This window comes from Python bivittatus, unplaced genomic scaffold (genome assembly GCF_059951505.1).
Source record: "Python bivittatus isolate LINGU-HERP-01145 unplaced genomic scaffold, Pbiv_v1 ctg000110_np1212, whole genome shotgun sequence".
NCBI lineage: Eukaryota > Metazoa > Chordata > Lepidosauria > Squamata > Pythonidae > Python > Python bivittatus.
Genome location: NW_028277045.1, coordinates 1504763 through 1529483, shown reverse-complemented (window position 1 = coordinate 1529483; position 24721 = coordinate 1504763). Strand labels below are relative to the sequence as shown.

Genomic DNA, 24721 nt, shown 5'->3' with positions numbered 1-24721 from the left:
TGGATTTTCTGAACTGAATTGATGGCTCAAATTGCCAGATTTGCAAAGGTTGAATGGAAGGAAGGAAGGAAGGAAGGAAGGAAGGAAGGAAGGAAGGAAGGAAGGAAGGAAGGAAGGAAGGAAGGAGGGAGGGAGGGAGGGAGGGAGGGAGGGAAAAGACTGGGTAGGTGGATAAAAACTTTAATATATATCATATATTAAATATATATCATATATTAATATATATCATATATCTGATATATGTAGGAAACAATCTTCCCCTTTAAAGTTTTTATCTACCTACCCAATCCCCCCCCCCCCAATAATTCAAGTTCCGGTACTATTCACTAATATGAACATATGCAATAGTATAGAGTCAGTTTGAATTCCCTGTCTAAAATGGCTTTCTGTAGTTTTGGAACTGAGTAAATTTGGACCTTTTGCAGAATATATTTAGTTATTGAAAGACAGGTGCACTGAATTAGATTTTATGACCCACAATCTGAGAAGCAAATGGCCCAACATTTAACTTTGTACTTTCTAGATCAGTCTGTGTAGCCTCTGCAGGCATCTTAGCAGGCAGAAGATGCAAAGGTGGGAGTGAAGGTGATATACCTGTAGTTCTTAAAAAGGTGAGGCTACAAGAGAGCAGCTTAGCTACTACTTCTCTGTGAATTCTAGACAGGCAGAAGTCCTTCTTCCATAATCATGTGGGGGGTGGGATTTTCAAGAAGATTAGTTGAGATTTAACTAACCCAAGGGACCCTCTCTGGAGAAGGCTCGAATGCTGGGAAAGGTGGGAAGAAAGAGGAGAAGAGGATGACCAGCAGCAAGGTAGAAGGAGTCAGTTACAGTAGTGATGGGGGCACCGTTGGAAGACATGAAAGACCAGGTTAGAGAGAGATCACCATGGAGAAAAATCTATCTGTGTGGTTGAAGGCACATAATCAATCACTCAATCAATCAGTCAATGGAAAGACCCAGCTTTCTGGAGAAGGCTCTGAGGTTGGGAAGGCTGGAAGGAAAGAGAAGAAGAGGATGACTAGCAGCAAGGTGGAGGGACTCAGTTACAGTGGCCACCGTTGGAAGACCTGAAGAACCAGGTTGAGGACAGATTGTCCTGGAGAAAAATCTGTCTATGTGGTCACTAAGAATCGACAACAACTTGATGGTGACAACATCATCATCAAGGACCCACATGAAATCAATTTATTTACAGTAGTGTAAACATGTCCAGAAAAAGCTCATTCACATGAGTTAGGCAGAAATGTGCTTAAAGTGATGCTTCCTATCGAAGTTAAAAAAATAAAGTGGCAAACTGGGGGCCACCAGAGTTTATGCACACGCTTATCCAATTCAGCCTAAGAAATCTTTCTATGTGTCCTGTTGGAATTCATGAATGAATATTGTAAGATTTGGAACTTCTTGAAAAAGTTTATGCTTGTATGTATGTACACATGCATATAGACATCCATGCACACACACACCTGTATACAGATGCACACAGATATGTATATGTACTTAATTTGCACAAATATATATTTTATGTGCCTTTGTGTATATACCTGTATGTGTCTGGGTGTGTTGACACACACAACATTATGTTCTTGAAATGATGGCCAAAAACATTTAACCTCTAGATTATCTTTCAAAACTGAAGACTTCCCATTCAAATCAAGTTTTAAAAAATGAAGCAGGGATCTTTTCAAAAGCAGGTATTTTTTAAAAAGTATTTCAAAACGATAGTTTACCAAACGTTCATTTTTGCTGAGTTTTTCCATCCCAAATTGGCTCAACCAGCCGGTTAACTATCTGAGAAGCCTGGCTAATCTCTCAGAATAGCTATAAATTTCACCCCTCCAAAATAACTTGCCATTAGCTATTTAAGTATTGGAATTAATCTCAAGTCCTTTCTTAAGGCCTTCCAACCTGATAAGTTATCTGCAACCCAGGCACCAGTTATCTTCCTGGATGTATATTCAACTTCTGTAGAACTACGGGGTCACCTCTCTGTATTTTATCCATGCTGCTGTTTGTAATATGGACTGAAATGCTTGGAAGAAGAGCCAACATGGCTCTCTTCAGGAACCAGATGGGAAACAGGAGAGGGGAAAAAGACAAAGCAAGAAATGTAGGAGGACTCAAACTGGAGAAGAAGTGAAGCTTCAGCTGTGGGGTGGTGAGTTGGAAAAAGCTTGTGTTCTCTCACTTTCTGTATTCCAGCCAAAACATCTCAGGAGACAATTGGACTGGATAGCATGAGAGTCAATATGAAAGGTCAGTCTGAACCTCAGGTCTGATTCTCCTATGAAGAACATTGGGTTCAACTGGATTCAAAGGCCCAAACCAGATCCATCTGATTTTCTGGACTGGGAAAAAGGGGCTGGGTGGGAGCTTTTGCACATCCAAAGGTGTCCAATTTAATGTGATGATTTGATTTTTATTTCCAGTCTGGAAAGTGGATTTCATTGGGGTGTTGAGATGAATAGACTTTGGATCAAACCTCCAAATTAAACCTTTTCACAGCCTTCATAGATAGGTTTTTGGTTTCATCCAATAGAATTCTCACGTCCTTATATTTTTTAAGAGGAGATACTCAGTTAAGGTAAGGAATGCTTTAATTGCGCATGAGAAGTGTTCTTCCTTTATTATTACTTTTGTACAAATATATGCAGATTTAATTAAGGCATCCACTCCAATGCCTATGATTCATCCACTTGGATTTCTTTTGAAGGTAGAACAACCCTAGCAAGAAATTGCAGTGAATCAAAAACAGCCTTGTAAAAAGCAGGATGGAAAGAAGAATCTGAGCATTTCCCCCCAACCCATTACATTTTCACTCCCATGAAAGCTTTGGGAACTTATCCCTGTTTATTGTTTTCCTAAAATGTAAGAACTCCAAGGCCTTTCTTCATTCAAGAATGTTTGCAACCTATCCTTCACTTTTCTGAACCTGTTCTTCCCCTGCTTCTTCATTTCATTTTCAGAAGGCTTTAGGATGCTCCCTTCTTAATTTTTGTTTCATTGTTTTATTTTTTATTTATTTATATTTCAAATTTGTCACTGCCCATCTCACTGTGGAGTCTCCCTCCGTTCCTCATCTGGGGAACAAAACATAAAACAGGAAGAATTCCTTCCTGATATAAATGTACACTTCTTTGGCTCCATTTTTCTCAGGGATGGCACCGATCCCACCATTTCTTGTCACTGCAAAACCAGCTTGGACTTCAGAAGTTGGGCTAGGACTGGGGACTCCAAGTTCAAGACCACACTCGGCTTGGGGCTGCTCTTCTTTCAGCTCAGCCTACCTCACAAGTTTGTTATGGAGATAACATTGGAGGAAAGAGGGTTGTATACCACCTTGAGCTCTTGGTGGATGGAAATCTAGAAAAACAAATCTTTGAAGACCTCAGGGGTTCTAACCTAAGAAAGAACAAGGAGATTAACCAACCAACATCCCAAGAAAATGGTTGAGCTAAACTCCACTCACCTTGTCTCTTGGTGCAGTGGTAAACTTGCCCGTGGTCCTGAGATACAGGGTATGGGTTAGCAGATGGTAATAAGTCCTGGGAATTGCTAGATACACCATTCTCACATTGGAACTGGGATCCAAGGTTAGAAGAAGCAGAGAGAGACCTGCCCTCACCACTGAAAGGGCTGTGGTTAGAAGACATTTTTTGACGGACTGTGCTCCTTGGGACCACTGGATATTCCTTGCTGAAATCAGAGGCAAAAAAGGGGAGGTGCAATTAATGTCATGCCACGTTTGTCCTTCAAGTAATTCTCCACTTCATCCCTGGTAGAAAAGTAGGGGTTTGGGGACCAAGAAAGCAGATGGTTCATGTTTAGGGTCAGTGCTGTCTCTGAACCAACATGTCCTGCAGCCAACAGGATTTGCCACTTGCAATAATAAGAGGGTTATGTAGAGTAAGAGTTTCTGGAGTTGAGCTGAGCGCCTGGGGATTATATCCAACCCTAGAATTTCTTGGTGCTGTCTCATCCATGTATCTATTTAACTTCTTTCAAGACCAGCAGAGATCAGCGCTAGGAAATCCTAGGGCTTTTGAATCACATACCTAATTTAAGTTACAGTCATGATTTTCAAACTGGATCTATGCATTTTTTGGGGGGTCTAATCTCTTTTGCCCTTTGGGGGGGGCAATTCTTTTGGCAATGACTTCCCTGGGCTGTACATACCCCCCCCCCAAAAAACATTCAGTACTGCTGTAAGACTCTAAAGGCGGTCAGCAAATCGTTGCTCTTATTGCACCACAAACATTGTTGAAAACAGAGCCAGAATCCCACCTGCCTCTCAGTTTTCAACACAGACAGCCCGGCATCCAGAATGCCAGTCGAAACCACATGCAGGAAAGGCAGATCGTCCCCTTCTTGAAAGCGAGAATCTTGCAAGGAGAACCTGTTAGGGGTCACACAGGGGGTGTGGCTAAAGCCGTAGGTGGGCCCAAGCCAAAAGTGGGTGGAGCCATTCACCTTCAAATCCCCCCTTCTCTCTCCTTCCCTCCCTCCAGCCACAAAGGGGAAGAAAGAGAGATCTCCATTCATCCAAGGGCCACAGATTTTCCACCCCTGGATTTTTGTTCACACTTATAATTTTTGTAATATTACCACCAAAGGGGCAGAGCGATGTGCAAAAGAAGTGGATGGCCAGGTATATAGGGAAATGCCATCATTCACCAAGGAAACCAGCAGCAGATGAACAACGTTTGCAACAGATTGCATAACATTTGTCCAAGACACAAAAGGGGTCTGTCGTACGGTTTCCAGCTGTGCTACCCCAATAGCTATCATTTCACCAACCATCCCCTTTCCCAAAAGGGGAATGCCCTGAGCCTATAAATATATATACAAGGAGAGACAGCACATTTATACTACTTAGAAACATGTGGTCTTTTCTGTCTGGAACAAAGTACCTTCCCCACTCTGGACCACTGCCTTTCTTTAAACATCATCTTCCCCGTATTTCCATTAAGGGCAAGAACAAGCTGGAATCGGCATCAACCACCTGTTCATAATTTCCCACCCCACCCCACCCCCAATAAAAAGAAACTTTTGGGAAGCCCAAAGGCTTGTTTCAGACACGAGCCATGCTTTGTTCCCAGGACAAAAGAGTGAATGGAGCCATTGAAAGTGCATTGGATTTAATTTCAGTTTAAATGTTAGCGTTGCAATCATTCCACCAGATGTACTGAATTACAGCCCCTTGCATTAAAAACTGTACAGCCTTCAGGGCCATCCCCTTCGTGTGAAACTTGCCCTCCTAGTGCTCACATCCTTGGTAAGAATCCATAGGGTGATCTCCTTAGAGAGGAGATCAGAGGAATACACTACAGCTAACACTTTTCAATTTAGTTTACAAACAAAGAATGGAAATACAGAAATCCTTGTGGAGGAATAATGCATATTTTAATTGCATAACCAGTTTGGAGAGTAACTGGCCATATCCACTTGGCATTTCCGTGAGTTGCCCCACCATTAAAAGATGAGTCAAGGAATGTGGTCCAGCTGACCTTTGAAGGAAGAAGCCACATCACCAACCTTGGCTTCCATCCTCTACAGAAGGAGCAGGAAACTGGGCACTTAAAACCTGTGACAATGGGTTAAGAGATTATCCTCACCTTTAGGTGAAATGGTTTTGCAACAGCATGTGTGAGAACAAATTATGACTTGCGGCAAGGGAGAAGATGGGACAGGGAGGCTGACTTGGCAAGTTCAAGAAGTCCACATTGCAGAATGAACCACCATGAGAAATACTAACTCCAAACTGTAGCCTTTTCTCTATCACCACACGTATTGGTCACTCTAGAGCAACAGAGCTGAAAGACTTGCTGAATCTTTTCCAGAATTAAGATGCATTACAAACGATCTCTTTGTAAGAACAGGCTGTGCTGATCCCCAAGAGATCCTGATCTAATTTCTCCCCATCCTGGCTCTACAGATGATATTATATATGGAAAATGGAACTACACAAATGTCCAATACATTCCACTGTATTTTCACAAAGAGAAAACTGCCAAGCTATATTATCCAGGACTGGTAAGTATCCCTCAATTATTGCAGTGAAATTCTTTGAAAAATAAATGTTGAGTATTCTTATTGACCCAAGAATAAAGCTTAGGGAATGATCTCAGATCCTATAAGAAGCTTTGGCTTGGATATGCAATAAGTTAGAGAATTAAAAATAAAAGTTTGAGCTTTGGACAAACTTCAATCTACTCTTCCTGGTTGCTAAAGCAACAGTAAGCCGATGTGGGAGATTTATATACCTTTGCGTGAAATGATTTAAAGGGGATTTACGGAGTGGAAAGGAAGTAGCTACTGGACTTACGCATCAACAAAGCAAAAAAGAACAATTTTACAGACTATTTGCGAATCCAAAATCATAGCCAAGGGTGCCGTCTCAAGAAATTGGTCTTGTGGCAAGCACTAATAACAGCTGGCTAGTAAACTGAGCCAGTGTTTATGAGATCCTGAAGATCATTTAGCATCTTTCCATTTCTTTTATGCTGCAGATAATAAACATGACCATCTTTGCTAGAAATGATGCTCACTTAGCGCTTTGATTTTAGTTTCTTAAAGCAATATTATATTCCATTCTTCATAACTCATGACGATATACTGGAAAATTAAAACCTCCTGGACCTTTTTAGATCCCTTCTTTACATATGTGGGCTTTACTTTCTTATTCTCTTTTTCTGTTTTCTTTTACCTGTATGGTTTATCTTTTCTAAAACGTTTCATTAAAAAAAAAAGGAAAGGAAAGGAAAGGAAAGGAAAGGAAAGGAAAGGAAAGGAAAGGAAAGGAAAGGAAAGGAAAGGAAAGGAAAGGAAAGGAAAGGAAAGGAAAGGAAAGGAAAGGAAAGGAAAGGGAAAGGAAAGGAAAGGAAAGGAAAGGAAAGGAAAGGAAAGGAAAGGAAAGGAAAAGAAAAGAAAAGAAAAGAAAAGAAAAGAAAAGAAAAGAAAAGAAAAGAAAAGAAAAGATCATGCTTTAGGTAGCAAATTTTAAGGTCAAATGCCTTAAGTACTACTCACGGGCATGCTTGTCATGGAAAAAAGAAAGATGTAGATTATAAACTGGGCCAGAAATGAGGGAGGGAAAATAAGTTTACAGGCACAAGCCAATCAGTGTTGCATCAATTAAAAAAAAAATTCACAGAGCTCAACCTCAGAAGGAAGAAGGCAGATGAATACAGTGCTAGAAGTGGGGCTCCACCACAGCTGAATCCCTCCATTTAAAGAATTTTTAAATACATTCTCTGGAATAACAGCTTACCTTTGTACTCGTGACATTCGGTGCAATTCCATATCATCGCTGCCTCTAAATCCTTTTGCAAAGGGATTATTTTCAATCTTGAGTTGGGTAATCTGAAAGGAAGAACCAGTCAGAAGGAAAAGTCAAAGCTTGTTTGGAGAGTAACCAAACATCCAGACCAAAGACCAAACCATTTTCTTTTCTTCCCCAAGAACGAAGCCACCGTCAGTCTCCACCTTCCGTTACCAAAAGGCAGTCATTCCAACAGGCTGTCAATCTGGGTCATCAAGCACCTGTTTTGCAGGTATGCAATTCTCATATCTCATCCCCAGCTGCAGACCTCTGGAGGGAGATTGGTCCCAGAAGAGACAAGACCCATCACCCTGGGCCACCACATCTGTCCGTGTGGAGGAAGGTCCACCCATGAGAATTTCCCCAGTGTTGTTTACTCCTCTGAAAGAAAGTTGGAGAACAACAGGTCTTGTTCTTAAATCAGATTTTAGTGCCTCAATGTTTTCCATTGGCTTCTTTCGTGGTTTGTCTTCCTACCCAGCGTCTTTTAAAGGAGCAAAAGACAGCTATGCGGTATCTTTTGACAAACACACTTCATACTTTAGGAACAGACTGTCTGGGAATTTGAGATATTCCCGTACTGGCTTCTAGAACATTGCCTCGCTGGCGTAGGTTGCTAATTCTTCCATGCAAGAAAGGCCAGGAAGATGTAACTCATATCATTCGCATTCTAAATTTAAAAATATAGATTCCACCTTCCTTTTACAAACTCAAGGCCACACAAATGAAAACTCCCCCCAATATTTTCTCCTCATACTTCCTGAAGTAGATTAGGCTGAGATAAAGCCACAGGCCCCAAATTATACAGTGAAGATCTTTATTTGTGGAGGAGATGTTATAGTGATTGGCCAAAGCATATATTCCTTAGATATTTTGTATAATATATAATGAAGAATAGAGTAAGATCCAGTCTTAATCAAGAGGAGCTGATGACTTTATCAACATAGCTATTTCGTTTTCTTGGCAACAAAGTGGAAATTCTTTCCAGTGCCTTCTTCTAATTTTCTTTTTCAACTTCAATTCTTCTTCAAATTTCTTCCATTTTTTTTTTCACAGTTTAACCTAAGCCCTGGGATTTTCAGGTGGCTTCCCATCCAGATATTAATCAGGTCCAAACCCAGTTAACATTTTGAGTTCAACCAAAGACAGATTGGAGGAGTTAGTCTACGGTAGTCAAAAATCAGAAGAAATCTGATAGCACCTTCTCTGACTAACAATGTTAATTAAAAGGCATAAGCTTTTTTGAGCTGCCTTGTACTAAACCATGGTTTGTTGCACAAGCCACGGTGATCCTAGTTCACATAACACTAAACCATAAACCATGGTTTATACAGCTCTGTGGCTAGGTTATTACATTGGAGAAAACTAAATTCAAAGAAGCCACAGTATGCCTTTGTGTGATGGGCAAATCCAGTCTTGAAAGCTTATGCCTTTTAATAAAAATTGTTAAACAGAGAAGATGCAACCAGATTTCTCCACGCTGAACCCTGTTCATTTAAATTTATACAGTTAAAAAAAGGAAGAACCCAAAAACAAGTTTATAAAAGCTGCTAAGTTATATTTTTTAAAAGAATAGTTTAAGTGTTCTGGAGTATTCCGAATACTAGGAATCCAACTTAGCATGGTTGGGAAATCAGTATTAAAAAGAATGTTATTGGAGATATCAGTCATCATTCTGGTAAATGGTGTTACCCAAGAAGACATTTCTAGATTGCAAAGAACCTGAGCAAATGGCAAAGAAATTTAAAGTGCAATTTTAACCCATTAACACCTTTTAAATTATTATTTTTGGTGCCTCTCAGTTGCCAGAAGCATTCGAAGCCTACACAGACACACACACAAATGCTTCCTGGAGCTCAAATCTTACCTGAAGAAGTAGATTCAAACCAAAACTGGGGAGAATTTTCCAACCAGCCAGACAACATGCAACAGGAAACCTCTTGCAAGCTGTTGCAAATGTCAGGGGAAGTTTTTAGCTTTTCTCGTAACAGAAGCCAATGGCTGGATTAGATTTATGGAGCACTTACCTTTCCAAACTCAAACGGTTTAAGAGTTTGCATTAAAATGAAAGCAGCCTGTGGACGCTGAGGCAGACAAGAAAGAGGCGTATCATTTCGGGGGGAGGGGTCCCCCCCAAATCATTTCTTTTTTTCATTTCAGGGTTGAACCAGATCTGCTCTCCTGCTCCACCCCATTTAGTTCTTCCCTTCGCGGCTATTACGTGGCTCAACGGATACTGACATTCCAGGGTCTTTTACTTGTTGCATGTTGTGTGCCTGGTTGGAAGTTTTCTATTTCTTTCTTTTTTATTTATTTCATGCAAAAGGGAGAGAGGATGATCCAAGATGAGTTATGGCACTAGCTGGGAAGGGTGACAGAATAACAGGGGCATACAATGTCTTAATTGGAGGGGGGGGGAAATAATGAAGAAAATGCAACAGGCAGTTGAATCTACTGTGCAAACTTTTTGAGGTAGGAATTGAATGAGTTGAGAAGCAAGGGGTGATAAATATGTAAGGTAAGCCTCCTTCTCCATGGCTTGTCTCCAACTGAATTTATCTTGCCCCCCCCCCCCAATATTTCCTGCCATTCTCCAAAATCCAGTAGTTGTGCTTAAGCTACCAGCTTCAAGGGTTCAGGTCAAGTTATAGTAGATGCATTCATTCCCACAACAGGCTACGTTGGGCTGGGTCAATGTTCATGATAATAATAATTTATTAAACTTGTTTGCCGTTCGACTCGTAATGACTCTGGGTAGCTCACAACGAGCAAAGAAATGACAAGCAAATAGATAAAAGGTAAAGATAAAAGATGGCAAGTGTGATGAAATGAAGAGTCTCCCTCTCCTTCATTGAACACCTGGGTGAAGAGCCAGGTCTAGTTTTGGGGGTCTGATTGGGTTGCCAAGATTAACACAATCTGATTAGGTTATGACAGAGGACCAAATCCAGAATATGGGTTAATTCAGGGACCAGGTTATGTAGGTTGTGAGAATACAGCCAGGGAGGGAGGGAGGAAGGAAGGAAGGAAGGAAGGAAGGAAGGAAGGAAGGAAGGAAGGAAGGAAGGAAGGAAGGAAGGAAGGAAGGAAGGAAGGAAGGAAGGAAGGGTCTCCCTTGTGACATTGGCAGCCTCCACCATCATTATCCCCTGATGGGAAAAGGTTTTCCAAAACCAGCCACTTTACCTTATGATTCTGATAGGAGGTCACTGCGATAAAGGCTGTCTCTGGGAAGACGTGGGTGCAAAAGGCAGTGTTTTTGGAGCCAAACCCGTTGTTTTCATCTGCTTTGACAATATGCAGTCTGGGCTGGTATTTGTGCATGGAATTGAGGATAATCTGCAAAAGAGGAGCAAAAGAGGGGCAAGGTGAGTCAGCTGGGGTGGAAGCAGTGGTACCTCCCTCCCCCCAAGAAGGTGCACACCAAATATCTTCAGGGAAGTGGGCGTCTGTGCATGCATCAATTTCAGAGTTCGACATGTGAAAGAAAGATTTGCCCACAATATGTTATCGTTCCTTTCAAAGGGACCATTTCAGTGTGGTCTGGTGACTGAAACTGCAAAATCCACAATACCCTGGCTCTTTAACTTATGGCTTTGGAGAACGATGGCTTCACACTTCACAGTAAGCTATGATTTGTCCTCCAGACCACAGTGACCCCGATTCATACAACACTAAGCCACAAGCCATGGTTTGTAAAGCTCTGTGGTGGGATTATTATCTTGTGCAATTATAAGGTTGTGTCAGCGGGGATCACAGAGAGCATCAGGCCAGGGTTGCACTGCTCAACCATGACATCAATGTAGCTCCTCTTCCACGGAGGGTTTTTTATGGCACAGTCCATCCTGATTAAGAGCTCAGGAAAATTTGGAAAAGTGGCACTTGATGGTTCCTAAGCCAGTATCTTTTGCCAGCCTCACCCCAAGCAAGTTTTTATGGCCCCCTTTTTAGTGCTCAAGCCTGCGAGGAGGGGAGGGGAGAGGAGGGAGGACTTTTGATATCATGCAGTCTATTCATGGAGGACATTCTTGTCCTACCAAACATCTCAATCATTCCAGAAAGAGCTGACACAGTTTATCCATCTGCTTGAACGCACACACACGCCCTTGATGTGACACTGCTTATTAGCACCATGTCTCATATTTCCCTTTCCTGTTGCCTATTAAGCACACAACACTTGGGCCGGCTTTAAGCAGCAATCAATGTCATTGCGGTGAGCCTTTTTCTAACTGCAACTCCATTCCAATCCTTCAAGCGTATGGTCAAACATTATTCTTTTGAACAAGTCCAAAAGGAAAACAAGCAAAATCAAAACTAAACTCAAACACTCTGGGGTTTCTAGGACACACGTCCATTTTCACACTCTGCTTCCAACGCTAGAAACAGGTTTTGCCAACAGACTCGCCAGCAAAAAAGACTGGGGCGCCCCATGAAGTTTAACTTTCGAAGAACATTGTTTTTCCTGGCTGAGAGATTGCATCAGAGTTAACCAGATGCCAATAATTGCATTTGGCAGCCAGGAGCATCTTTTGAATCTCTGGAGAGGTTTCCTGGTAGAGGAGAAGTAGGAGTTTGGAGAGGCAAGAGGACTGGAGCAACTCCAGGTTTCCGGCTTGATTTGGTTTTCCTCAAAACAAACACAAGAAGGCAGTGGAGAATTTCCAAAGCACTCCCAGGGCCCCAATCCAAAATGTAAGGTGCTTTCTAGCCACGCTGGCTACATTTTAGTGTTAAGGAGGCAAACAGCTGGGAATTAACAGAGTGGACCCAAGGCCTTGCCGTTGAATGAAAACTCTGCTCATCTCTGACCACTGGCTAGCCTATCTAGGCCAGACACTTGGTCCAGCAATATTTAATTTTGACAAATAAGTAGGTTTTAAAAAGTAACCATGGAGGTTGAAATAACTGAATCCAAGGCTCCCTATTCTTGAATGGCTGAAACAATACGCTTATTCATCTTTCATACATTTGTATGAATATATTAGTATTCTTATCTCATGACTACAGGTAGAACAACCAGCCTTAGGACGGGCAATGAAGATATGGAAGTGGTGGAGAGGACTTCTGCCTTTTAGGATCAACCATCAACAGTAAAGAAACAAATGGTTAAGAAATACGTCACAGACTAGTACTTGGTAGAACAGCCTTGGGAAAGATGTTCAGATGCTGTGATGTGTCTATACCTACAAAGATCAGAATCGTGCAAGCTGTGGTTTTCCTTGTGACACTCTATGGAAGCGAAAGTTGGACTTTGAAGAAGCAGGATAGGAAATGTATTGATGCTTTTGAGCTTTGGTGTTGGAGAAGACTCCTGAGAATACTGTGGATAGCTCAGAAAACAAACCGATGGATCATTGAACAAATCAACCCAGAGTTCTCACTCGAGGCACAAATGACCAGGCTCAAATGATCCTACTTCGGAAGATGATGTGAAGACCCAGCTCTTTGGAGAAAGTTCTGATGCTAGGAAAGGTGGAAGGAAAGAGAAGAAGAGGATGACCAGCAGCAAGATGGAGGGACTCGGTTACAGTGGTGATGGGGGTACCATTGGGAGACCTGAAAGACCAGGTTAAGGATAGATCATCATGGAGAAAATCTATCCATGGGGTCGCTAGAAGTTGAAAACAACTTGATGGATCATCATCATCATCATCATCATCATCATCATCATCATCATCATCATCATCATCATCATCATCATCATCCCTTGTTGGCTGCTGAGAGTTTTGTGGCTGCAGCTGCACACACATTTAATAAATAAATAAATGTTGGTTTTAATTGCCTGGGTGTGTTACTTCATTTGGGGGTGGGGCGATGGGGCATTTTCTCAGCTCTTAGGGTTGAAAAGCGGGATGCAGACCCAGTTCATCCAAATAGGTAAGAATCTTTGCATAGAGAAGGGATTAACAGACTTCCAGGCTAAAACCCCCATTCCACACAAAGATTAAGTCAGCCAGCCCCGTCGTCTTCTGACCCGGCCATTTTTGCTTAGACGTATCCTTGGATTGCTTTGCCTGTTACAGATCACGCTTGATGCTCAAAACGTGGAAGAGATTTGGTGGCTAAAAAAAGCAAAACAAAACCCTGATGGGGTTAAGAACTGATGAGACATGTTTCAAATGAAGTCCTGCTCTTTTGGAAAGCTGTTGGAAAGCTGTTGGATTTCCTTTTTTCTTCTGATTTATGTTTGGTAGGATTCAAGCCAGTCATCAAGATTAATTCAAACTGTAACTTGGGCTGGGCTCCACTTCAGTCTGGGTTACTAGATCATTTCACACATTGTACTGATTCTGTTTACAAGGCATGACCGCCTTCCTTTTCATCTCACATTTCTCCCCACTCCACGTGTCCGTGAGTGCCACTTCGAGAGGCAAGAGTTCAATTAGAGTCAACTGTTGACAGATTGTGGCTGCAGCCAACACCCCTCAACCGCTCACTTCCATCAATTTAAGCCCAACCTGATTCGTGGTTAAGCACTCTTTTGGCTGTGTTTCAACTCTCAGCTTCAGCTTAATCAAGGTCTTGAGGCAAGAAGCTCAGCTGATACTTCAGGCAGTGAATCTGATGCATTTTATTACAAGATTTTATTCTGTTTTATTTTGAAAGGCACACAAATCCTTCAGGACCTTGGAAGTAGGATCCTGGTACAACATACTGGGCATGTCTCCTCTGTACGGCAGCAGGACGGGTTGAATAGATTTTAACACATCCAAAGCAAGATACTTTGGCATTGAAAGGAGGAAGGGAATAACAGAACCACATGCTCTTCTCAAAAAGCTAAGTGGGGTCAGACCTGGTTAGGATTTGAACAGGAGGCCAGCAGAAAAGCCCAGCATTGGAGATTAAACTGGGAAGTTTTAAAAAATTCCAGAAGAAGCCAATGACAAACCACTTCCGTTGCATTGCCAAGAAAACTAATAGATGTGTCCACCCAGTCACTGGCATTGGACTCAAAAAAGAGATTGTTTATTGCAGGCAGATCTTATCAAAGATTCGTAGCACTGCAGTTAAATATATTTATTTTCTAGGTATAATGGACTTTCATGCATGTACACCTCATGTGGATGGCAATTAATGATTCATTCACTTGAAAAATGCAACCACCACATTTCTTCCTTTTGTATGTCTTTCTTCTGCTGCATGGGGTCTAAGAACTCTTCCCTAATGTTAAACCCTGTCGGCACCACTGGAAGAATAATTTCAATGTAGAATATCAATGTAGAATAATTGTTCTGATTTTTATGTTAACGTTTGATCTCCAAATGTATAGGAAACTGTAATGGGAAGGAGGAATAACCTTGAGGAACAGGAGGAAGAGCCGCTACCAAGACAATAGTCAGATAAGAGAAATTTGAGTCTGGGGCAGAAATGTAATCTGAGAAAGCGTCTCAGACATGGGGGGAGGGGAGTGCATTCAGACTTGCAAGATTCTGTTACTGTTACCTTATAATAAAAGTAGTGTTAGCATTCATAACTTTGGTTCCCTAGTCTGTTCTACCTTGAAGGGCTGACAGAAACAAATAAAATGTGCAGTCATGAAAACCCAGAAAGTCCAGCTGTTATAGACACAAGGGCACTGAGACTTCCATCACTCTTTGCTTATAAGAAAACATAAAAATAATATTGTACATGTTGTCTAAATCATTATTTGGACTATTCTGCTACCTGTCTATCCCAAAAGACCACAAAAAAGGAAAACAGGAACTGATGGTGGGTGGAACCAGAGCAAAAATATGGGCAGAGTTGATAGGATTTGGTCTGTTAAGTCTTTTTAAGTCAGGATGGCAATGACATACTGTCAGCCCTTAGAGGTAGTCCAGACAAGAAGCTCCGATCACGAGTACCAACGCTACATTTATTGTAAGGTTACAGAAACAGAATCTTGCAAGTCTGAAAGTAAATCTTCCACCCTCATCTTTACAGTCCAGGAAACTAGAGAGGGTCCCTTCTGAGACTCTTTCCACACCTCCATTGCTTCTGCGGGCTCATCTGCCTCTTATCTGACCATAGCCTAGTCTTCTGCTTCTCCTCCTGTCTCTCAAGGGCATTCTCACAGACCATGACACATACAGAAAATACAATGCCCATAAAATCTGGTGGAGCTTTGACACACCATTGTGTCATCTTGACTTTTTTGAACCACACCCTGCAGACAACCCCAAGAGGAATAGTCAAGGTCATAGGTCCCCTAGATAACATTTAGGCCATAATTTAACAGGCACTGAAAAATCAATGGCCAAACTGAGATCAACTCACACTAGGTCGACCTAAGACATTTTCTTTTAAATTGTTTTATTATATTATAAAATATAAGTCGTACATTATATTATTGGGGTACAGTGGTATTTATACAGTATTGACTAGAGATTATTAACACTCTAATGTTTAGATGACTTAAACCTTTAAAGATGAAGAAGTAGTTTATATCAATATTAACTGTGATTCCTAAAATGTCAGTTTTCTTCTCTCTCGTTTCCCTTTTATTATATTGTTATAAATCTTAATGCATTATATTGTTTCAATACAGTGATATTTGTACAGTATTCATTAAAGTTCTTGAGACTCTATTGGTTGGATAACAGAGTATTGAAAATAAAGAAAAAAGAAAGAAAGATTCTGTCAGTATTAATTACAGTTTAGGTTATCACTATTACAAGCTTTAAATCATTTGACTTTTTCATAGGTCAATGCTGATAAGTATCAAATTGTTTAAATTTTGCATCCAAAACTAAATGTGGAGCCTAATGTATTTTCATACCTAAAGCAAAACTGAACATTAACAGGTACCCTGGTCCTATTTTGACCACCTTGTCTCCATCTCTCACCATCTCTCACCACCTTCTGCCTAACAGTTGAGCCAGCCCCACTGATATCCTTGATGGAGATAGATCCTGGTCCAAAATGAAAAAAATGTTGGTGGTGTTCATGCTTGACTCAAAGTCCACATCCTTACGTGAAGATATTCAGAGACTGGTTGTGATTATTCACTAGGACACCCAAAATACTCTACATGGATGTGATGCTCACAGCCATCGGCCATTGTGTCATCTTTCTCAGCTACAGCCTCAAGGCGTATGGATCCGATTCAACCCCAATGTCAGTCTGGAACAGCTAAATCCTACTTACATGGCCAAATGGGTCAAGATGATTATTGGTCAACTTGAGCTTTTGGAAGGAAACCAGCTGTCTCATCCAATGAGCCCCTGTTGCTGGTGAGTCTGGATGGACGTACAATCTTCCAGGCATGGCTGGTTCAGCCTTCCCAGTCACCGACCTATCAAAAGCAACACAACACTGTGGAGTTGTTCTTCCATTGTTTCTTTTCTTTGGCCCTTAACCTGGTAGAAAATCAGAAAAGGCCAGAGCAGGGAAGGACGGAGAGATGGAAAGAGAAGACTTCCTCAACAATTTCATCTCCGATTCAATCCTTGTCTTTTTCAGGTAACCCTTGTTCGTCCCTGAATTTCATGTCAATTAGCTAAACTCCCCATTAAACAGTTCCTTTATTTGACACTCACAGTCAGTATGATGCTACTATCCTAAAGTAGTAAACGGGGTTCTACCACTAGAGACTTCATCTCAAAGAAAGCCATGTTGGCCTGTATCCTTTTTCTCTGTGTATATGCAATATTTGGAACGATAAAAGGAGGGGGAAAGGGGGGAGGCAATGGAGAAAGACCTATTATCACCTGACCAGCTTTCCTACAACTCTCTGAATTTTTAAATCTTAGTTTACAAAGGTAGGGTATGTAAGCTACTCAAAGTCAGCAAAGACTGGAATAACATATCCTCTCTATTATATGGAGTAAGATATAAGCTCTATTTTTATTCTCATTTCTGGTTGTTTTTCACGCCCTCTTCTCCAGAAAGTGCTATCAATTTTCTGTGTTTTCTTTATGCTGCCTTGTTTAATCTTTTAATTCCCTCCCCCCCCCCCGCTCCCTGCAAACTTTCAATATGGCCAAGTTTTGCAAAGGCTTGTTTAGTTTTGGTTTAGTGTGACGCGGGTCCTGACTCATTAGTGTTAAGGGATGAGCCAAGTCACTGTGGCTTGTTTAGTAAGTCAGGGTTAACACAAATACTGGTTTTGAGTTACAAAGGAATGCAACCATAATGGTGGTTGTTTAGACAATTGATGCATGTCTCACATCCCAACAGTTAGACAGTTCTCTGTTCTTACTTTCATTATTGATCTCCTAAAAGTTTCATGGAAACACAGACCACCTGTCTGTATCACTTTTATCATTCAAGAAGGCCCCGACCTACATTTCTGGCTCATTCTCTAATAGGAGACTCTGATTGGGAGCCCAGATTTCTTTAACACGTTTATTTAATAGATCTAAAGATCAAATATTTAAATACTAAAGTTGATTTATTTTCATTTATTTTAAAAATGGAAAGCTCCAGGATGTCAATATTTAAATTTAGTTGGTTTACTTCCATTTCTTTTAAAATTTTGCATATTGAATATGAAATCAATAAATAAATGTAATAAAGTTATTTCGGTTTCTAGGGCTGCCCCTCTCAGGTTCATGACTCTTGGTGGCTAACAGTGTTAGAAGGAAATATAAATGCATAAAGAATAGAAAAATAGAAACAGCATAAAACAGCAGCTGAGGTAAAAACAGGCCCATCAGTCATGTTTTTATCACTGTAACTCAATCTTCTCTGAAACTTCTCAGGAGTAAGTTCCCAGGAGGGTTCAGCTTTTAAGTACTCTTATCTCTAAAGCTAAGCATGTACATAAAGGCCAACTTAGTTCTGAATGAGTCTCAGTAAAGATCCTTGCATATATTCCCCAGTAAATCTGCTTAGATTCTATCCTAACTCAGCCCTTCTAGGTTGAACAGGTCATTAAACCAACAGCACATTAACTACTGGAACTCTATTATTACTATCAAATATAATAACGTCTTGAAAGTCTGGCATAAATTCTCTCCTTCTTCTTTTATACTAAAGAGAATCAAGGCAGGGCAACGTGGAGTTTTCCTCCACTCCCTCCTGTCTATCTGGAGCTAAGTCGATGTCTACATAACGGTCACTGAATTCTTTCTTCAGGGCCATCTCTATATTCCTCTACACTACAGCTCTTCTACTGAAAAGTAATAATTGGCAGAGAATTCTATGTCTTGCCTTTTATTTTATTTATGAATTGTCTTTCCTTGAAGGACCTGAAGATGGGGTAGATGTTCTCTTCTCCCTAATTGCATGCTTCTTCCAACTATTCTCTAAGATGGATTAGGCTAAGGAATGATGATTAGACCAAGGCCACTGAGTAGACCAGATCTGCTCTTTTGATATCGTCCCTCCTGGTTACTATTTTTAGAAGATATTATTTGGTTCAGATTGGTTGCAAGGAATGAAATATCTAGGAATCACCAAGGGCCTTCTGTTTCCTTCTATCCAATAACTGAAGTACAACTGATGAATTTTTTAAACTTGGGCTGAACCTGTGATCCCACCTTTAATTGCCTACCATTTGTTATCTGCAAATTTGTATCTATGGTCATCAGAGGGTACAATGTCCATTAGAAGAATGTACTTTGTTTTGGGGTTGAGTCCTGTGACTTTCACTTTGTAGCTGGGGAACATTCGTCTAAAAGCAAACAAAAGAAAGAAAGAAATTCATTAATGTAAAAACAAATGTTCTGGAACACGGACTTTGACTCAATCATAATATTAAAAAGTAAGATTGACAAGAAGTATGTATACAAACCATAGGTACACAACAGATGTGTGAATTTGGGACAATTGGGATCTTGAAAATAGATTTGGAAAACTGATCCAGTTTGATTCAAATATCTCAAAGGATAGGGACTTAAGGATTAAATTGGACCAGATTTGATTTGGACCATCCAGATTTCTCCCAATCAATTCCAATCCTGAATGTGCTTCTACTTTCCTCCCTCCCTTTATATTTGTGAGAACTAGGGAGGGTCAGCCTGAGACACTTTCTCAAATTACATTTCTATTCTGGACTCAGGTTTCTCTTATCTGACTGTTGCCTTGGCTGAAGCTCTTCCTCCTGTTCCTCAAGATTATTCTCACAGCCATTTCAAAAATGGAACAATAAATTTATGACAAACTAGTTTTGTTTTTTGTTTTACTCTGGACATGCCCATTTTTTATTTTGACTGCACCTGCTTCCTTCCTTGCTTCACTCATACTGTAGATGCCCCTGTCATTTTCCATAGCACCTACAGATAACCAGCAACCAAAACAAGCAAAAAAATAATATGTTCCTTATGAAAACTGGTTTTGGAGTTTTAAATTTATTGGCCCACCTCTGCATTTTGGGACACAAACTCCAGAGATCACACCAAGAAATCTTTTTTTTTCCCCTTAAAAAATTATCTAGAAAAATAAAGGACTCCTGAATTTCAGGCAGACTTCTACATTTCCCAAATAATAACAAAGTGATGATTTATCCATCACCTGCCATCTTCAAAGAATTCCCCAACTATACTTATATAAAGGAGACAGCAGGAGAATTGTACTTTCAGACTTGCAAGATACCTTACTAGGTAGGCCAGGCAGGAAACACAACCAGATGAGCTCACTCTACTTTATTGTAAAGCTACATTAACAGAATCTTGCAAGTCTGAAAGTACAATCCTGAACTCCCCCCCCATCTCCTTTACAGCCCAAGAAACTAGGGAGGGTCTCTTCTGAGCCCTTTGCCCTGCCCACTATCCAGCTGTGGGCTATGCTGCCTCTTATCTGACTGATCGCTAGGTGGCATCTCTTGGCCCAGTCTCCCAAGGTCTTTCCCACATACCATTACAGGTTGCCAGCAAAGTTTTTCCAACATGATGTTCTCCAGTGTTAGTCAGTGTTAGCTTACCTAACACTAAACACTTCTCACATGGTTGTTCCCATGTCTTTCATATTTTCTCCTTTCTGTAACAGTAAAAATTACAGTTTGGTAGCAATGTTTGAAGAATTGAGATCCACAAGGATTACATGCTGCTCTGGGGCTTTAGAAGAATACAAAACCTTGGCCATCTATGCATTATTATACCCAGCAGGTAGAACTGGGAGAAACTCTTGGTTGGAACCATTCAAAGACACCAGCACTTGTCATTAAATCAGTTCCAGATTTAGAAGTGGCTGATTCCCCACCCCCCAATCCTAAACTTAGGTCAGGATCCAAGGAACACATTACAAGGGCTTCCCTTTCACAGTTCTGTGGCTGCTTCTGAAATGGGAGTTCAGAAAACAATTTACGATAAAGTCTGTTTGCGATTAGACCCCAAATGATTTTTCTTTTTAAAACCCAGTGAGCTCCTGAGAGTCTTCTCCATTATCCTAAGCAAAACTATCACAGAACGCCGTGCGCAATGTTGCTGTGACAAAGCATCGCTTGGTTCTTCTAACAATAATTATAATTTTAGACAATGGTCACACAGTTGTGGGTACTGTGAAAATCCTGTCCTCCCCCAGCCCAAACCATGCAGAATCTGTGCATCTCATCCCAATCTTGTTTATTCAGAGGTAGGGAGCACTCATTTCAAAAGGGCTCCTTACCGAGTTAGTGCGGACACAATAAAATCGGTTGGCTTGATGTGTAACTGAAGATGGAGCAGTTAGCTGGAAGTGGGAGTGAAACTGTTATTTTCCCTTGATACAGCATGAGAAACCTGGATTGGCAAAGGAGAATGATGTTGTTCCCTCACTGGCTCAGAAGATGTCTAAATCATTTAGTCTAGATCTGCGCATCCAGCAAAAAGGACTGAGAATATAATGGATGTCTTACACTGAATGTCAGATTAAGGGTAGGGGTTGTAACCTTAGAGAGAGGGTAAAATATAAATCATTTATTACTGCTGTTAAGAAGATTGGAAACCACTTCTTTGTAATCTTTTCTTCCCTTTTCTTTCTCTTTCTCTGTCTCTGTCTCTTTCTCTTATTTTCTTTCTTACCTATTCACTATTTTTATTTCTTCTCTAAAACTTGTATTTGCAAGACAGCAGTCTCTGATGGATTTAGAACTCTGGGAGACAAGGGGATGCCATCTTTGCCCAAAATGTTGTCGGCACCATTATGGACACAAGGTTCTCATACTTTCTTTTCTAATCACTTTTGGAAATTGCTTGTTCACTGCTTTTCAGCTATTAGGAACCTTTGGATCAACAAATTTTACAGCACTGCATGAGTTTCCTTAGCCAAAGAAGTTTTAAATACACATTTAAGGACTTAATTTTTTTTACGGAATAAAAAGTGTGATTAAAAATTTTGATTTTAGAAAGTTACAAATGGACTAAGAGTCCAGATATATTTGTAATAAGAATGTGGAATTAATTATGAGAATCCTTCCCATGGGAAAATACTTTTGTTTTAAATTCTTTACAAAAAAGATAGGATGGGACTTTGAAGGTTAGACACTAGAGAGAACTAGAAGGAACTAAAGATTACACTGAAAGGAGAACAACACTTAAATTTGACTTACTAATACAGAACGGAGCAAAATATTTTAATACTCAACATATTGAAGGATATTTTTGAACAATGGGCCCAGAAGTTATTTTTAAGAGTGTCTGCTTCTATAGATAGACTATGTTTAAAAGATGTTACAGAAGAGGAACAGGTTTTACCAGACAAGACTGAGACTGATCTGAAAGTGGATTTAAAAATAACAGGCTGCAAGAATGATATGGAAAAAGATGCTACATTGGTCATACAAAAGAAACCAGCTGATGTCTTAATAATTAAAATGGATACATATACAATACATATAACAAACCAAGAGAGTGACCTGGATAGTCTTCCTATATTGGATTTACAAAAGAGGCTGGTTAAAGCTTTGAAGAATTTTGTGAGAAAGGACAAAGAAAAAATGAAAAGAAATCAAGTTCTTAGGACATGATTTGAAGGGATTAAAGATCAAGTTTGTTAAAAGTAAAAGGAGGAATTTAAAGTTGGTTTATTTGATCAAGGTTAAAATAGATACACTGTTATCTCTAGTCATCCTTAATGGACTTTTGCTGATCAGGACTGAAATGACAAGGCTTTAAGGATTTGTTGACAGATAAGAGATGAGACAGGGGAAGAAGAGAAATTCCGTTGTATTTTAAGAGAAGGTGAAAAGTTACTAACATTGTTCATACTTGTGATGAAGGTGGGAAGCACTTCTCTATATATTTCTTTTCTTTTTCTTTACTATATTCTTATTTTTTCTTTCTTTTCTATTTTACTTTCTATTTTCTTTTTTCTCTTCTGCACCTTCTATTTTTTCTTTTTCTTTTTACATTTTCTTTTCGTTTGCCTGAGTTTTTTATCACTGTAGTTGTAATCTTTAACAAAATCACTATTAAAACAAATTCCAGATGCACGCTAAACAAAATAAAAAGAATAGGGCAATGAGATAGGGGCTGTATTCAGACAACTCCCTAAACCCAAAGACAATGGTTAGTTTCACATAACACACCACGTCCAAGCAAATAAAGTCCATTTTGGCTTAGGAGACAAGGCCTGCTTCGCACAACATGTGCAGACCAGAGCAAGCCACCCCAATCTATTTTTTTCAAGTTTTATTTTTTATTTAAGTTTTTACTTTTTAAAGTTTTTGTTCAAACTTAGAATAGGTAATGGGTTGGCGTGCAGCCCACGCACACCCAGATATGCATATGCAAAGAATATTCATGCATATACACAATAACATACCTAAAGATGACTTTAGCGTGAAGGATAACATGGAAAACTGCACTGCAATCCGTTGCACTGAACACCGAGCCAATAACGGGGCACATAATTTGAGTTTCCCCGTGCATACGAGATGGCACCAAAAGCTGATTAATTTCGCGTTTTTCATTGACCTAGGCTGCCGTTTAATTTACAGAGGCTGCCTCTGCGCACTTAATCCACTTTTGGAGCTGGCACACTGCAGCGCCTGGTAAATGATTTGTCCCATTCTCTAAGCCACAAACAAGCCCCCACAGAGCCTAACCCAGCTGATCATCTGGGGTGAACCCAGCCAGTGAGGCACCATTTATGTTCGGTTACTGATTTTTGTCCGAGAGTGCCATATTTGGAGTCTCAACGTTGCTTGAACGCAGGGGTGCTCGCCTGACAGAGCAAAACCCTGCCAACTCTCCAAAATGGACCCCATTGAGTTCAAACAGGCTCCTTTTCAGAAAACTGAGATGCAAGATCGCAGCTTTAAAGTTCACAGGAAGAAAACATCTGAAAGTGGTTTAAAGCGAAGATAAAGGATTTTTTAAAGGGAGAAAAAAAAAAAACCTTTAGGAAATAAACTTTATTCTCTCTTCATTTCCTTCCATGGCTCAGAGTCAAATATTTATCAGAATAGGGGTATGTCTTCTAAAGCCAAACACCACAACTGTTTATTCAGGCGCGATTCAGTGAGGTTGAATCCAAGTTTGCAATGTTGGAGAGGCTTCGTTTTAGCTGAGCCTGCCTTCCTGTGAAGACATCTTGCAAATGAATAGGGTGAACGTACCCACATTTAATCTGAAATAACCTCCTTGCATTCTATAGCACTTCCTTTGGGGTAAATGTCCATAGGATAGCAACTCATTTTCATATTTTATGAATGCATGTGTGTGTGTGTGTGTGTGTGTGTGTGTGTGTCCTCTCCTTCACTCTCATTCATTCCATGGAGTCCTCACAATGGCCAACACTTTAGTTCTTGCTTGTAAAACTATTTAGAAAAATAACAATCACTTTATTCATCTTTGATCCACTTTCATTATTAGAAGTGATCTCTATTTATCTCTTAACAGAAGTTTTCTAGGTGAGTTACGGCCTTATCAGCATTGAACAAAGCAGTGCTCTTCCAGTAACATTAATCATGAGCAAGCCAGTGTAGATATATTCAGAAAAAAGGAGGAGGAGGAGGAGGAGGAGGAGGAGGAGGAGGAGGAGGAGGAGGAGGAAGGGAAGGGAAGGGAAGGGAAGGGAAGTGAAGGGAAGGGAAGGGAAGGGATGGGAAGGGTAGGGATGGGATGGGACGGGATGGGAAGGGAAGGGAAGGGAAGGGAAGAGAAGAGAAGAGAAGAGAAGAGAAGAGAAGAGAAGAGAAGAGAAGAGAAGAGAAGAGAAGAGAAGAGAAGAGAAGAGAAGAGAAGAGAAAAATGTGAGGGGATGGATATTCTATATATGTTATGCATTTTGTATATATAAAATATGCATTTTGTATACATAGCAAAGGAGGGAGGGAGGGAGGGAGGGAGGGAGGGAGGAAGGAAGGAAGGAAGGAAGGAAGGAAGGAAGGAAGGAAGGAAGGAAGGAAGGAAGGAAGGAAGGAAGGAAGGAAGGAAGGAAGGAAGGAAGGACATTGTTTAAAATACATCTTTAAATTCATGAAGATTCTCTCTTGATCACTCCCACCCCAAACCAACTGTTTAAAACACAAAACATTTCATTGAACAAATAATCTCT

At 40.4% G+C, this 24721-nt stretch overlaps 1 protein-coding gene across 6 annotated transcripts in view; it reads right to left on the bottom strand.

Moving 5' to 3' along the window:
* TBX5 (T-box transcription factor 5) overlaps window positions 1–24721 on the bottom strand; it is a 43646-nt gene that overhangs the window by 3986 nt on the left and 14939 nt on the right. For all 6 annotated transcript variants that reach the window (XM_025171090.2, XM_007435040.4, XM_088136650.1 and 3 more), the window contains 5 exons: window positions 18798–18917; window positions 16448–16595; window positions 10508–10660; window positions 7271–7362; window positions 3470–3696 (listed from right to left, as the gene is read on the bottom strand). In XM_025171090.2, the coding sequence (XP_025026858.1) occupies window positions 3470–3696; window positions 7271–7362; window positions 10508–10660; window positions 16448–16595; window positions 18798–18917 (740 nt within the window). The remainder of the gene's footprint in view (window positions 1–3469; window positions 3697–7270; window positions 7363–10507; window positions 10661–16447; window positions 16596–18797; window positions 18918–24721) is intronic.